This window comes from Herpailurus yagouaroundi, unplaced genomic scaffold (genome assembly GCF_014898765.1).
Source record: "Herpailurus yagouaroundi ecotype Mexico unplaced genomic scaffold, PumYag 140, whole genome shotgun sequence".
Taxonomy (NCBI): Eukaryota; Metazoa; Chordata; class Mammalia; order Carnivora; family Felidae; genus Herpailurus; species Herpailurus yagouaroundi.
The window spans coordinates 53735521-53751185 of record NW_024412395.1 but is presented as its reverse complement, the minus strand read 5'-3'; the positions used below and the strand labels follow the sequence as shown (position 1 = coordinate 53751185).

General features: G+C 40.7%; 1 protein-coding gene across 6 annotated transcripts in view; it reads right to left on the bottom strand.

Annotated features, from left to right (window-relative positions):
- Nucleotides 1-15634, bottom strand: part of RAPGEF4 (Rap guanine nucleotide exchange factor 4) — a 288036-nt gene extending 272402 nt beyond the window's left edge. For 2 of the 6 annotated variants that reach the window (XR_005790363.1, XM_040475407.1), the window contains exon 1: nt 15467-15633. Coding sequence is in view for 5 of the 6 variants with exons in the window: in XM_040475407.1 (XP_040331341.1) it covers nt 15467-15531 (65 nt within the window). In the remaining variant the exon portion in view is untranslated. Of the gene's footprint in view, nt 1-15466 lie in introns of all 6 variants that reach the window. The other 4 variants (XM_040475406.1, XM_040475408.1, XM_040475399.1 and 1 more) reach the window with 2 other exon arrangements.
- Between the last annotated feature and the right edge of the window lie 31 nt (nt 15635-15665).

Below are 15665 nucleotides of genomic sequence, written 5' to 3'. Positions count from 1 at the left end.
CCCTGAGATCAAGGGTTGCATGCTCTACCAACTGAACCAGCCAGATTCCCCAATACTCCACATTTTGTTGTTTTCCTCCTACTTCATTGGTCACTCCTATTCAGCTTCTTTTGCTGGCCATTCCCTTTCCCCCCAAATTCTTGTTAGAAGATGGTAGTGCTTAATCCTTGGTCCTCTTTTAACACTCACTTCCTGATGTTCCCCAATTTCATGGCTTTAAATATCATCTATGCACTAATGATTCCCAAATTTATATCTCCAGCTCAGACTGCTCTTCTAAACTCCAGAGTCACATATCAAATTTCCAGTCAACATCTCCAGCTGAATGTCTAATAGACATCTCAAACTCAAATTGTTGAAAATTGAACTCCTCATTCCCTTTAAATATACCCTAAATCTAGCCTTCTCCATCATAACAGATGGCTCTACAATCCTTCCAACTTCCCAGGCCAAAAACCTTCAAAGTATCCTTGACTACTCTTTCTCACACATTCCCACACTCATTTCCTGTCCTACTGGTTCTACTTCCCAAATGCTTCCTACTTCTTCTCATCATCTTCACTGCTGTCACTCTGGTCCAAACCACCATCACCTCTCTCCTGGATTACAATAGCTTCCTAATAATCTCCCTTTTACCACCATTGTCCCCTCCCCCACACCATCTTCTTAACATTGTGATCATAGTGATCCTGTAAAAACGAAAGTCAGGTTAGATCATTCCTCTGCTCAAAACCCTTCAGTGACTCCCTATTTCACTCTGAGTAAAGGCTGAGGCTTTTATAATAGCTCTCAAGTCCCTATATGACCTGCCCTCATTCTCTACAGACTTCCTTTCCTAATCTTTCCCTTGGTCACTACAGTCTAGCCACAATAGCCTCCTTACTGTTCCTTGAGCAATCCACACATGACCAACCCCAGGGTCTTTACACTGGCTATTCCTATTGCCAGGATATTCTCATCCGAAACATATGCTTGATTAACTCCCTCGCCTCTTTGCTTAAGTCACAATTTCCCAATGCACCATATTCTGACCAACCTACTTAATATTACAATCTTCACCACTCCCACTAGTACTCTTGATCTCTTATTTATTTTCATTGTGTTTTTTCCATAACACATATTACTTTCAAACATAACATGTAACTTATTTATTATATCTACTATTTTTTCATCTATTTCCTCTGTTAAAATGTAAGATCTCAGAGAGCAGGGATCTTCTCTTGCTTACCTAAAGAATCCTAAGCACCTAGAGGTGTTTTCTAAGTATTCAATAAATATTTGCTGAATGAAGGAATTAATCTTTTTACAGTAATGCCTCAACTATTCAAAAGATATTTATCCAGAAATCTCAGTTATTAAGAAAAAAAATCATAGAAGTGAGATCATGTAGCAAATAAGTTTAAAAGGCTTTATATAACCAAAATGGAGGCCTTACAATATTAAAACTCTGAAATGTATACACTTTGCTCAGAAGAGAAATCCTCAGGGGCACAGTAGGTATCCTTATACTATACGTACAGCTCCAATAAACTTTGATAACCTAGATTCTAAATCCAAAGGCTTACAAGGAGGATATCATGTTTGTGCAAGGGAAGGAGACAGGACAGACACTACAGGGCAGCAAGCAAGGAGTGACAGCTTCTGCGCATCAGGGAAGAAGAGTCAGGCAAAGGAAACAAAAGCAGGCTTTAAAAAAAAAAAAAGGAAGAAAACACAGAGGTATTTGGTGCTGAAACAAATCATCCACATACTTCAAAATCACATTATAGCACAGGATACCAATTTATATTCAGTACACTGAGCCTCAATCACCAAGTAAAAGAAAAATTATATTCAGTATGCTTTAGAAAAGCAATCATATTAAATGTCACTTGTGAATACCATTAAATAACATTTCTACCAGAATTATTAAATTACATCAAGTTTGAAGGTTTAATAAAAACAAATCTGTACAAAATTTATGATGCTAGATAACTGAAGACTCACTATAGATAACGATACTGTTTGGCTTTCAGCCATTTGTTTATTGTTGTATATCTAAAAATTAATCTTGTGTTCTAAAACAGATCAGCCTCATCAACTTGAAGATTTCATCAGGTTTTCAGCACTCTGAGTAACTTGAGGTTCTTGTCATTTAGAAACCATGTACAGAAAATCTTTAATGAGACAAAATGCACAAGAGATGGTACATCCTGGGGAGACCGGCTAGGATTAGGGCTACATTAGATGGTGCACATCTGGACAATGTGACTCAAAAAGAACCACCAGGCAAATACTCTCATTGTGTGAGTTTCATCTTAATTTCCTTTAGGTTAAAGCTTTGACATCTCTAGGTAACGTTTAAATGTTAAACTCTTGAACACATTAGCTCAAATTACTTTAGCAATTGTTAGGGAGTTTGTGACTGTAAGACTCTAAAGAAAAAGATACAAGATAAAGGAAGATAAATATAGGGCAGTACCTTTTCATTCTGTGTCTGCCTCCAGGTGTGGGCCAACACATCTATCCTACTTGTCCTATTATGAGACATTAACCTTTGAGGGAGGTACAAGACAGAGCTCAGGGGGAAAATGTCAACCCAAAAAGACTAGACAGAGAGGAAGACAAGAAACAATCCACTAGGGATTACCTGGGCAAATCCAGGGGGTGGACAGTGGCTCCTCACATGGTCTCCAGAAGCTCACTCAGGCTGGGAAGAGCAGTGTTAACGGTAAGAGTTACAGGAGACTGTCATCCCAGCAACCCCAGGGCACTTGAGGCACTCAAAGCAGGCACAGGGAGGCAAGACAGAGTGCAGTGAGGAAGCAAAGGGCTAAGGAAGAGAGACTGGAGCACACAATCCTCCAGTGTTTTACAGCCACAGATCATCATCGCAGTGATGTCCAGGGCTGTGAGGACCTTTAAAAAGATCTTAATTATTTTTAACTGAACATTTTGATAGCTTGATAAAAAATTTGTTATCATGAGTCTTCTTTTCATTGCACTACCTATTAATATGCCAAAGAACATACTTAAACACCATTATAGTCAAAAGAGAATGGGGTTTCATCCCATATTGGTCCGTGGCACTTACCAGCTGTGTGACTCTGGACAATATAATTTTTCCAAACTCAGTTTCCTTATTTGTAAAATATGGATAATGGTACTTATTATCTTTTTAAAAAAAAGTTTATTTGTGTATTTTGAGAGAAAGAGAATAGGGAGGTGGCAGAGAGAGGGAGACAGAATCCCAAGCAGGCTCCACACTGCCAGTATAGAGCCCGACACAGGGCTCGATCTCACGAAGCACATGATCACGACCTGAGCCAAAAACCAAGAGCTGGACGCTTAACAAACTCAGCCACTCAGGTGTCCCACTATCTTCTTGTCTTTATGAAAAGCAATTTGAAAATATATACCAAAAATCTTAAATCTCTTCACACACATTAACTAATTTAGTCCTTTGGGTATCTCTAACCTAAGGAAATAACCTAAAACATGGGAAAAACTTAATGTAAAAGGTTATAGCAGTATTGAAAACAGCAACAATTTTTAAATGTCTTACTTGTCCAAAAACAAGGAAAAACTTAAGCTGTATGATCCATATCATTTCAGCCAATAAAAATTACATTTGTAAAGAGTTTTAGTAACCTAGGAAAATGACCATCCTGTAATGTTCATTTTAAGAGGCCTGAAATCTTAAGTGTGAACTCAAACAAGTTAAAAACATACTCAGAAAAAATACTGTAGGAAAACACACCAAAATGTTATGACCATTTAATTCCCAGTGATAGGGTTTGTAAAAGTAAATTAATAATTATAAGGCAGAAATTCTTTGGCTTGACCCCAATTAAAATATAGTATAAATCATAGTACATTACATTTCATGAGCTCCTGTCAATTTCTTCTGGGAAGAAGAAAGACATGTTAATACATGCCAACTGGGAGCACTCTCAGGAAGAAGCAGGGGATGTGTGTATTGTCAGCTCTCAGCTGCAAGCCAGCAACAGCTCTCACAAACCAAGGAAAGAGAAGGAGATGGGGGCAGTAGCAACCATGTCACATGTCACACTAAGGAGCTATGCTGCTGTCTCACATACCTGTTTCAGCATCTAAATGTCAGTGGGCTTTTATTGATTTTCTTTTTTTTTTTTAATGTTTATTTATTTTTGAGAGAGACAGAGCATGGGGGAGGGGCAGAGAGAGGGGGGACAGAGGATCCAAAGCAGGCTCCATGCTGTCAGCACAGAGCCCAATGCGGGGCTCAAACTTATAAACTGTGAGATCTATGTAATTATAGAAATAAGTACAATTGAGCACACCACATCAAATTTATGCCTAGGTTGCTTGTGTCAATTCAAAAGAAATAGATTCAAATGCTATTCCACTTATTAAAATACTTTTCTGCATTTTAAAAATCATTCCATCCTATTGTCTTATTACTCCTCACTCTCCCTTCTCCCTAATACTTACACTCTTTCCCTAAAAGTGATGATGCATAATTTGTTGAATGTTGAGTTCTAAAATGAACCTGTAAAGCTGTTAAGATAAATATCCAAAGAAGTACTGAAAAAGTAGGAAGCAAAGCAACAGAGATAATGTGAAATTCAATTGAGGAAAAGATAAGGTGCATTCACAAGCTGATAATGTACAGTTACAGCACAAGGATATAAAAAAGCACAATAAAATTGTAATCCCATTCAACCAGTTGGCATCCAAGTCTGGCCATGCTTCAGAAGTCTGCCTTCTACACATAGCTGCCTTGTTATATGATCTCCTTGCTATTTTTCTGTAATTGCACCTTTTTGTATCAATAGAGGGCTCTCCTGTCTATGCTCTGATGATCTGGATAATTAAACAGAGACTCCTGGTCTAAGTATTTGAATTGTTTTCAGCAAGTAAAATGTAAAACCTGGTTACTGACTGGATAGTTCTAACTCTACAAATCAGGTCTTTAAATACCATCAGGGAATATTTATGAGTCCACTGCATCACCACAGAGACTATTTTCAAATTGTCTTCAATTTTTGACAAGAAAAAATTTACAAACATATTACCATATCACTTAATTAGTTGATGAAAAAAATATGATAAGAATTCAATAAAGAAACATTATCAAAAGGCAGATGGTGGAATAATGACAGAAGAGTTGTTTAAGATAGCAAACAAATCCTCAAAACGAGAAACTGTTGGGATTTCTAAATACCCAGGACCATTTTCTTGCTCTGGTATAGTTATCTGAGAGGCCTGTTTTAAAGAGCACTGACCCCACAGAGGTACCACACAAATTCATCACTGATAAAACTAAACTGGCTAACTATGAAACCCAAAACTATTATCACTAGGATGGGGATGTTGATACCCTATCAGTCAAATGTCAGCATCCAGTCAAAAGCACATACACAATATCCTTTTTTTAAGGTTTTTTGTTGTTTGTTGTTTTTTTTTTTTTTAGAGAGAGAGAAAGAGAGGGCATGCACAAGCCAGGGAAAGGCAGAGGGGGAGGGAGAGAGAATCCCAAGCAGGCTCCGCGCTGTCAGTGCAGAGCCCGATGCAGGGCTCAATCCCACGAACCAGGAGATCATGACCTGAGCAGAAGTCAAGAGTCGGACGCTTACCCAACTGAGGCACCCAGGAGCCCCCAATATCCTTTTAACCTCATTTAAATAATCATATTTTTCCTGATCCGTATTACATTCATCAGTTCTCCTGTGGTAGTTTCTTTTTCCTCAAGAATTATTATTTAAAAAAATACCTAAAATGGACAGTATTTCAAATAGCTTTAAATAATATTTAAAGGATAAACCAAAATTTGAAAATTTATCCCTTTCACCATTTTCTGAAATTATCTTTATCTGTGGCATATACTGCTTCTGTATAATACCAAAATACTACTATAGACACTAACATACTATATAAGACACTTTCTCAAAATAAGGCCTCGTTACCAAATAAAATAGTAGTATCATATTTATTCAGCTTGTGCCCTTATCACAGGCACTAAAATACCTCACTCGCCTATTTGGTAAAGCGTGGATTACACTGATTTAAATTCATACTAGGTGGCCTCTCAGTTCATTCAAGGTCTTGGATCAGATGCTTTTTCAGAAAGACCTCACCACCCTCTGTAAAATAACATCACACCTAAGTTTCCTCTGCTTTGTTTTCCTTTGCTGCTCTTATTGCTATCTGACATTGTCATATAAATTCCTTGAAACAACTCATCAAAACTGATACAAGATGAAATAGAAACTCTGACTGGCCCTCTCTAGGGCTAGTTTCTGGGTGGCTCAGTCAGTTGAGCATCTGACTCTTGATTTTGGCTCATGTCATGATCCCAGGGTTGTGGGATCAAGCCCCATGTTCGGCTCTGCACTAAGTGTGGAGCCTGCTTGGGATTCTCTCTCTCTCCCTCCCCCTCTGTCCCTCTTCTCCACTTGCAATCTCTCTGTCTCTAAAATAAAAATTTTTAAAAACAAAAAACAAAAACTTCCCACAAGGAGAACTCTTGGCCAGATGATATCTATAAAACATTTTAAAAGAAATAACATCAACATTGCATAATCTCTTTTTAAAATAGAGGAAAGAAAAAAATAGAAGAAAAAGGAGTATTTCCTGATTCAAGGAAGTTCATTCGCAACCCTCTGTTCAACTTTGTCCTGGAAATCCTAGCCAATGCAATAAGGCAAGAAAAGTAAATGATAAAAGACATAAAGATCAGAAAAAATAAGTAAAGTTTCCAGTATTCACAGATAACAAGACTGTCTATATAGAAAATCCTGAGGAATCTATAAAACAACTGCTAGATTGAATAACTTGCCTAACATTACACCACTAATAAAATCGAAACTAGAGGGGTGCCTGGATAGCTCAGTTGGTTAAGCATCCAACTCTTGATTTTGGCTCAGGTCATGATCTCCTGGCTTGTGAGTGTGAGCCCTGCATCAGGTTCTGCGTGGAGACTGCTTGGGATTCTCTCTCTCCCTCTCTCTCTGTCCCATCCCATGTACTATCTCTCTCTCTCTCTCAAAATAAATATATAAACTTAAAAAAAATCAAAACTAGAATGGTTCCCAAACTCTTAACCCCTACACTATGCTTTCTACTTAGGGAGGACCAGGAGCTCTACTTGCATTAGCCCACAAACCTCAACATACCATACACTTGGTCTTCGTAATATAATTTAATGATTTGGAAACAGAAGTTCAGAAAGATTAATAATTTAACTAAGATCACATGGCTAAGATGAGAGTGACAGAATTTGAATACAGATCTGGCTGACCCTAAAATAAAGCTGATTTGAATATATCACATGTTCCAAATTGGAAGAGAGAAACAATGAGAGGATCCAGATCCAGATCCAGATGATGAGGCCCTGAAATAATGTAGGAGAATATAAAGGCCAAGAGAAGAAGTGGCGTCTGGTTGGAGGAAAAAAGGGCCACAGGAAAGGTCAAGGTTTTGAGAATTAGTGTCAATAAAATAGGAGTAAGGAGGAGAAACCAATGGAGTAGAAGGCTAAGGAAGATGAAGTCCATTTGAGACAAATTGAGTATCAACTTGTTTGGTTAGGCATAGTTTTGACAGCAAATAATAGAAAACCTAACAAAGAGTGGTTTATGAAAATAGGAATTTTTTTCCTAAAAAAATCAAAAAATCAGAATGATTGACCTAAACTTAGTAGCTGGACAAAGTCAGAACTAGAATGTGTGTTTCTCCTGGCCTTCCTTCTGGGATTACAATATGGTTGCCAAAGGCCCAGGCCTTAGGTCATAATTCCAGATAAAAAGAAGAATGGGGGTATCAAATACACCTGTGTCTTTTATCAATAAAGCAAAATCTTTCCTAGAAGCCTCTAGTAGAACTCTGCTATGTCCCATTGGCCAGAACTGTGTCACATAGTCACCTAGCCTCTAGGGTGGTTAGGAAAGTACATATTTTGTTTTTCCAACCCCTATAGCAGAGGTAGGTGAAGACAAACAATGTCTGCCCCTAAATATAAATGGGGTATTAATGTGGGAATATCCAATGGAGAGACAAAAATGTATCTGGTCTAGAAGATAAACCAAAGATACAGGGTTTAAGGAATCTACACAGTTAAAGCACAGGACATGGAAAGGTACTCCAGGAAAGAGTATGTATGAAGAGAAAAGAAGGTAATAACAGCACTTTGTTTCTCTTTTTGTACAGGGGAAGGAAGCAGATGTGCATGGAAGCAACTGAGTAAACACAGTAACCAGGTGCCTCCTCTCCAGCCAGTCCGACTGTTTACTTTCATATGTTTGTCTGGGTCTTTCTCTGTCATCCTCCCCACCCAGTTACTTCCATCCTCTTTCTCTTTCCCCAGTCTCTCAGTGCTCCCCAAGCAGTCTCTCCTCTTCCCTTCTCTCTTTCCCTCATCTGTGAATTGGAGGTACTGGAGGGAAAACTCACTCTTCACTGTCACTGTTCAAGATGCATGAAGAGGGATTTAAATCTGACTAAAGGAAAACTAGCTGCCTTAGGTTGGAACGGCGCCCCGGGGTGCGCCCCGCGGGGTTGACAGCTACTATGTAAGGGCTATTAAATGTTAAGAATTCACAGAAAATTAATAGGAAATTGAACTAAAAGGAATCTGCCAGTCCTGCCCTCATTGGAATAGCCAGAGTCTATTTGGGGGAATACAAAGTAAGACAAAGAAGCAAAATTTGCTTTGCTGAACATCACTCCTCCTCTGAAGACTCTTTTGGGTTCCCAGGTTATGTTCAGGAGACCAGGCTGCAGGGCCATGGGTGTGATGGACTGGGCACCCTTCTCCAGGCCCACTGCTCCATGGGCACACCATCCATTCATATGCCTCCAATATGAGTCAAGCTCTGGCTGTCCCTTTCCTTTCTGAAAATCCTAGGGCAGGTAGAATCAGCACCACAGAATTTAACCCTCATTACATAATGGGTTGTGTTTTCCTCTAATTGCTCCACATGTATATGCCATGTGCTCCCATGTATTTGAGGCTACAATGAGATGTCCTCCAAGAAGTTGCCGATAAGACAGTTAGCAAGCATTAAACTTTAAAAAATGATATATCACTAACATCATGAAAAGCAATCGTGTTGCAAGTAGGTAACACTTCTGTGAAGTATTGTTGCCAGAGAATCATATCTAAATTCAATCAAGTTCTAGATCCAAATACCAATTTATGGGATATACAGGGGATAAAGGGACATATTAGAAGACAACATGGAAGGCATGATTAAAATTCAGACTTAAAAAAATGTTTCTTCAAACTTATTATAAGGCAGATAGAGAGAGGGGCACCTTGGGTGGATCAGTCAGTTGAGCAACGGCCTTAGGCTCAGGTCATGATCATGTGGCCCAGGAGCTGGAGCCCTGCGTCAGGCTGTGCTGGCAGCTTGGAGCCTGGAGCCTGCTTCTCATTCTGTGTCTCCCTCTCTCTCTGCCCTCCCCCACTCACGTCCTGTCTCTTTCTCTCTCTCAAAAATAAACATTAAAAAAAAAAAAAAGGAAGATAGAGAATCCAGAGATTAAGAAAGACTTAGAGAGGCACCTGGATGGCTCAGTCGGTTGAGCATCCAGCTTTTGATTTCAACTCAGGTCATGAGCCCAGGGTTGTGGGATCGAGACCCACATGGGGCTCCATGCCAAGCACAGAAGCCTGCTTAGGATTCTCTCTCTCTCTCTCTCTCTCTCTCTCCCCCTCTGCCCCTCTCCCCCACTCACTCTCTCTTTCCTTCTCTAAAATAACAATAATGATAAAAAAAGACTTAGAGACATTATCAACTATACAGAATCTACATGGATCCTAATAAAAACAAATTGCAAGAAAGAAAAAGTTACATGATAAATGGGGAAATTTGAACACTGACGATATTGATTATCTTAGGGAACTAATGTCAAATATTTCAATGTGTGATAATGGTATTGTTTGCTTCATAAGGAGTTCTTACCTTTTAGATACACACTAAAATAATTACAGATAAAATAATACTATGTTCTGGTACTTGAACCAAAATAATTCTGGGGATATTGGGGGATGAATGGGGGTATAACTAAAACAAGGTTGGCTGTGCGTTGATAATGATCAGAAGGGGAAGGGGCTATATAAGAGAAACATACTATTTTCTCTTCTTTTTGTATATTTTGAAATTTTCCATAATAACCTTTTCCAATAATAGATCAGAATAGAGCTACACAATGTCAATTTTTTTTAAAGCAGTCACATCTGCCAAGAAAACACAGAAGTTACGGCAGAGACAGATGCCTATGGTGCCCACCCAAGCCTTTTCTAAGGCAAAGGAAGCTGGTGCAAGGACTTGCTTGCAAGGCTGCAGGGTCTACTCCATCCCTGAGGAGGAGGATGCATTTAGCAATCTCACTTTCATCCCATAAGCACCTTCTACAGTCACGGTGTTGCAGTGAAACTGAAGATAAAACGATGAGTGAAATACAGAAACTGATATCAAGGGATGCATAAGTGAAGTAAATAGGAAATTGTGATGGAGTCTGACTTACGATATTACAGTGTTGGACAAAGTGTGCTATGGGAGCACACGTAATGGTCATCTAACCGGAAGAGGTGACAGCCAAGCTGTCCTGAAGGATTCCCAGAACTGTCTTCTGATTATAATTCAATTCCCAGGCTCTGTCACTCTAGGAAGAGAATGAGCTGGCCAGAAGTTGTAGGCGTCCTGATCTCCTGGCAGCTTTGCTTCTCTCTATAAAGGTACAACATGGGCTTCTGGAACAAGTGGATCTCCCACACAGCTTGCCCACAGAAGGAGTACATCAGCCACAGGGGGTGAGGGTCCACCTCTTTGATCTTATTTTCAAATTAATGAACGGTGTCTCTGATTCTTACAGTACCTGAGATTTTCATACCTTTGTATATGTCCCTGAAAAAAAAAAATGTACTAATTTTTGATGTGCTGACAAATTAGGAATCTGAGATTGCAAAACCAGACCAATCCCTGAGAATTCATCAGGGTAATGTCATCCGCTTTAGGGTGTGCCTGGGTCTGGGTGGACACCAGCCTTCCCCAGTGATAGCCTTTTTCTCTGGGTGCTTCTTCGATCTTCAGTATTCCTTAGGGGTGGGACCATGTCTGCCGCTTCTTGGATTCTGAGTCATCCTCTTTCACCATGCAGGCCTCAAAGCATTTTGGTTTTTTAACAGATTTGTTCCTTGATTTCTTCCCCTTTCATTCAATCACACCAAAATAGTTAACATCTATTTGGGGATTAAGTCAGATGCAATAGACACTGTATAGGAAGCAGTTTTTAAAATGAAACATCAATGATTTTACTATGTTGACTTCATTTCCTACTTTGGCCTATGATCACCGGCAGTCCTCAAATAAGCCCATCAACTGAGGATGTCCCTCCAAGCTACACTTCTAACTGAAGAATGAGAAACCAGAATATTATGAACTCCTTCCCAGAGGGAGACAATTTCTCTCATCTCCAGTGATTTCTCGGTCAATCAGCCAGATTCTTTCATCTGTAACAGGACACGGCAAACTTTTTCTTCAAAGATCCACACAGTAAATACTTTAAACTCTGTGGTCACACAGTCTCCACGGCAGCTACTCAAATCTGCCACTGTAGCGTGAAAGCAGCCGTGGACAACATGTTAACCAAATGAGTGTGGCTGTGTTCCAATAAAACTTTGTTCATGGACATTGAAATTTGAATTTCATATAAATTTAATGGGTCACAAAAACATAATCTTTTTTTGGTTTATTTCCAACCATTCAGAAATGTAAAACCCATTCTTAGCTCAGGAGACACACTGACAGCTGGTAGATCTTCCACTGCTCCATAGCAATGAATACCGGCAGTGATTCACTATACATCTGTGAGTTACGTGTGGTATCTTTGAAATACCGCCTTACCAACCATAAGAATTATGACCTATAAATGGGTCTTAAGTTCATAGGTGGCAAACTTAAATTCTTATGGGAAAAATATTTTCAGTAAAATTAAACAATGGTCAGCACACAGAGCACGCACATGTATGCATGCACACACACATACACACACACACACACACACACACAAACACACAGATACTGTACATATCCTAAATCCCAAATAGGGGGTGGTATGTAATACATTTCTTTGTTTTTTTATGTAATACATTTCTAATTACCTTCCCTGCTTAGAAAAAAATTGTAAGATCAATGAAATAATGTAAGATCAATGAAAAATAATGTAAGATCAATGAAAAATAATGTAAGATCAATAATGTAAGATCAATGAAATAATAAGTTTGTTTTGCTTAACGGTATGTCTGCTGAGACTTTTTTCAATGGCTTTTATCCATCCAAATGTTCAAATGTCTTTCTCATTGTCAGATTAGTATTTGTACAATCTCATCTCCTCAGTCCCACCATAGTCCAAGAACTTGGACAGTTGATACATTAAAAGCTTTGGATTTTTTTCTTTAATCTAATGCATGTATCTATATATGTTTCAACCCCCTCCCCACATGCAAGTTATTATAGCATTGCCTGCCTATGACAACGTTCTAGGTGTGTCTAAAAACACTTCTAAGGCTTTATTTTCCTTGTTTTGTTTGTTTCAACTTGTATTGTGTACTTCTTTACTCAGGCACTTTTTCCTCTAGCTCCTCTTTTTTATTTCCAACCCCTGGGTCCCTCTTTTTCTAGCTCTCTACAACAGGTGTCACTTGCTTGATGCATATACCCAAACTACATTTTGCAGCTATGGAAAAGGTCCCCCAGCATCATATCCCCAAATAGTACATAGGGGTTCATTGTACCATTCCTTCTTTTTTGTGTGTGTTTTATGTTTAAAAATGTCTGTGATTTCAAGTTTTAGAAAAATAGAGCACACATTCCTATGCTCTCGATTTGGTTCCAAAAGGAATTTGTGGCTGGGAAGAAATTAGCATATGTATATGCCACACCTGTGTGTCTTTGTTCACACTGCTCCCTCTACTTGGCATGCCCTCCCCAAATTCTCTGCCTGATAAAATCTCCCTCAACCTCCAAGGTCCAGGCAAGAACCTGTAGGAAGCATCCCTGCCAAGCAGAGCTGGTAACTGTCTCCTTGGCATTCCCAAAGCATTTCATACATCTCCATTAAAGCACTTACCATTGCATTGTGGTTAGTTGTTTACGTAGCTATCCCATTCTGGCCACCCATCCCCCAAGTCAATGGCAACTCATTTTTTTTTTTTTCCCCTGCCCCCACCACCCTCCCACACAGCCCCACAGTACCTGGAATAAGGTATCATGATTGCATTTCTCAGAAATACTGAGGGCAGTTTCCCAACTTCCATCAGCACCCTTAATCTTCCTCCTCCCCCACAAAATTAACAATCTAAGTAAAAATGCAACTTCAGAACAAGTACCCCAAGGCCCTCTTAGAATGAGATTGCCACTCCTATCTGTTCTTTAAAGGAATTCTAGCATTAGCACTACAGAAAAATGCAAGGTTATCTTGACACCACAAAATAAAATATTTACATGGCTCTTCCCAGTTTTCAAAGTACTACTTTCACCATTTGTTATTGTTATTTGATCCACTAATCCCTGGTAAGACAGTTCTATCCTCATTTTTCAGACACTCAGGGAAGTAAAAGTGACATCTCCAAGATCAGAGCTGGTGACAGTCTGGGCCTAAAACCCTTAACTTACTTATTGATCTATCCACTCTCCCATACTCCATGAATGCTAGGCTCAGTATTTGTGGAGGTTTATTTTTTTCCCCCACCTTTGGTAGGTTTTTTCCCGTACTGTGAATGGTGGTGGCATTAGATTGTGGCTCTATGTTCTAAAAATATATTCTAAGCAAAATCATTTGGGCAGATCCACATTATGAAAAGACAGAGTCAAATACACCCCACTTGTGTTAGTACTGCTCTATGATTCTGCCATAAGTACTTATTGACTAAAGGATTTCCAGTGAATTGCGGACTGTTCAGAAAAGGCATGCCACGCATTTCTGAAAATAGAAATATGTAATCTATTATCTAAAAAAATTCACTGGTGAGGAAGCACTACTATTTATAGGTCAAGTACAAGAGCTTGATTTTCTCTTCTTTTATAATTCATCTTTCCTAAACTATTAAATTTAGATTACTTATCACATTACCAGCCTCTTCACTTAAATATGCTCTCAGTTCCTCTACATAATTCTGTATGATTTAACCATCACTTCAATTCTCTTACTATTTATTGCAAGCAATTCTTCTAATATTAGTACATATCATTTTCGAGTAAATAGGGCACTGTCTGCCAAAAAATCTTGCTACTGTGTGGTAATTGAAAGTAAAGATTATTTCTCAGATATATTAATTTTTCAAATGAGCCACATTTAGCTTTTCTCAAATTACTTAATTTTTTTCAACAAAGGCCTGTAATAGTAAAGTATTCAGAGCACGTCACATTTAAGATTTTCAAGTTTGATCTGGTTAGGAATCTGCTAATTGTAAAAAATTTCAATATGGCAGAGCCCAAAATATTTCACACAAATGCAAATAGAGATGTCATGCAGATAGCTGCAAGACATGAATCACTGCCCTGCCGCATCAAACCCGAAAATTCAGAGGCAGTTCACTCTGCAAGATCTCTCTGCTCAGTTCTTAAAAGTTCAGAGGCATCACCTTTTAATCAGGGTAATAAAGAATAATTGCTAACATACTGCGTACTGTTTACTGCTAAACCCACAATCTGGACAAACAGAGAATTATGCTGTCAGAGCCTGGAAACAATTGCAGTCCGCAGTTGTTACACGGGGACACCCTCCTTCTGTAGAGCTGTCGTCAGGAGTTAAGGATGCTTTGTGATTTTTAATTTTTCAGAGTCAGGGTCTTTCCCCCCCGAGACGCAGGCACTCCGGGGAAAGCGGTCTCCCGCGTGACCTTCCTAACACAGACCTTGAGCAAGCGACTGCGGGGGCAGGAGCTGAGAATTTCAACGAGGACACTTGCTTGACAGCTCCGCTGGGTCCCTCACACTTTGCTTTCGGGGACAAAAAAGGAATGTTACTCCGCACCTGCCCTTCCCCTCACCCCTCCTTAAAACTTAAATTACATGTACCCCTACGGTCTGAACAGCAAGAAGAAAGGTACGGAGCTATCCTGCCGTCCCGTGAGGCCGAGGGGAAATCGCCCCCCACCCACGAGCGCAGCCTGCAGCGGCGGGCCGGCGGGTGGGCGCGCGCGGGGTGGGGGGAGGGGGGGCGAGGAGAAGGTGAAGGAGGGCCGGGCGAGGGGGGCCCGGAGCGGCTGGCGCTGCCCCCGCACCCCACTGCGCTGCCTTGTCTCCACCACGTGGAAGAATCTCGTGCGGGTGGCGCGCGCCCACGGGAGGCGGGGGGGGGGGGGGTCTGGGTGAGCCCCCTCCCCCGGCCGGGACGCGGCCCCTCTCAGCTCCCTCCCCCGCGCTGCGCCCAGGTGAAGGGCAGGGGCGGCGCCGCCGAGCCCCAGACCGGCTTGGGGGGCGGGGGGGACCCGAGCTACCTTTTATCCAGGCAGGCGATCCACTCGGCTGAGGAGGAAGAATGGGCGGCGTGCGCAGCGACCATGTTGGGCAGCGGCGCGCGGTGTCCCCGGCTGCGGCGACCTCCCGCGCTCGCTCTGCCTCCGCCTCCGCCCAGCCCGCGGCGCCGACCCGCTCCTCCCGGCCCGTCTCGCGACCAGCGCGCCGGCGACGGGCCCG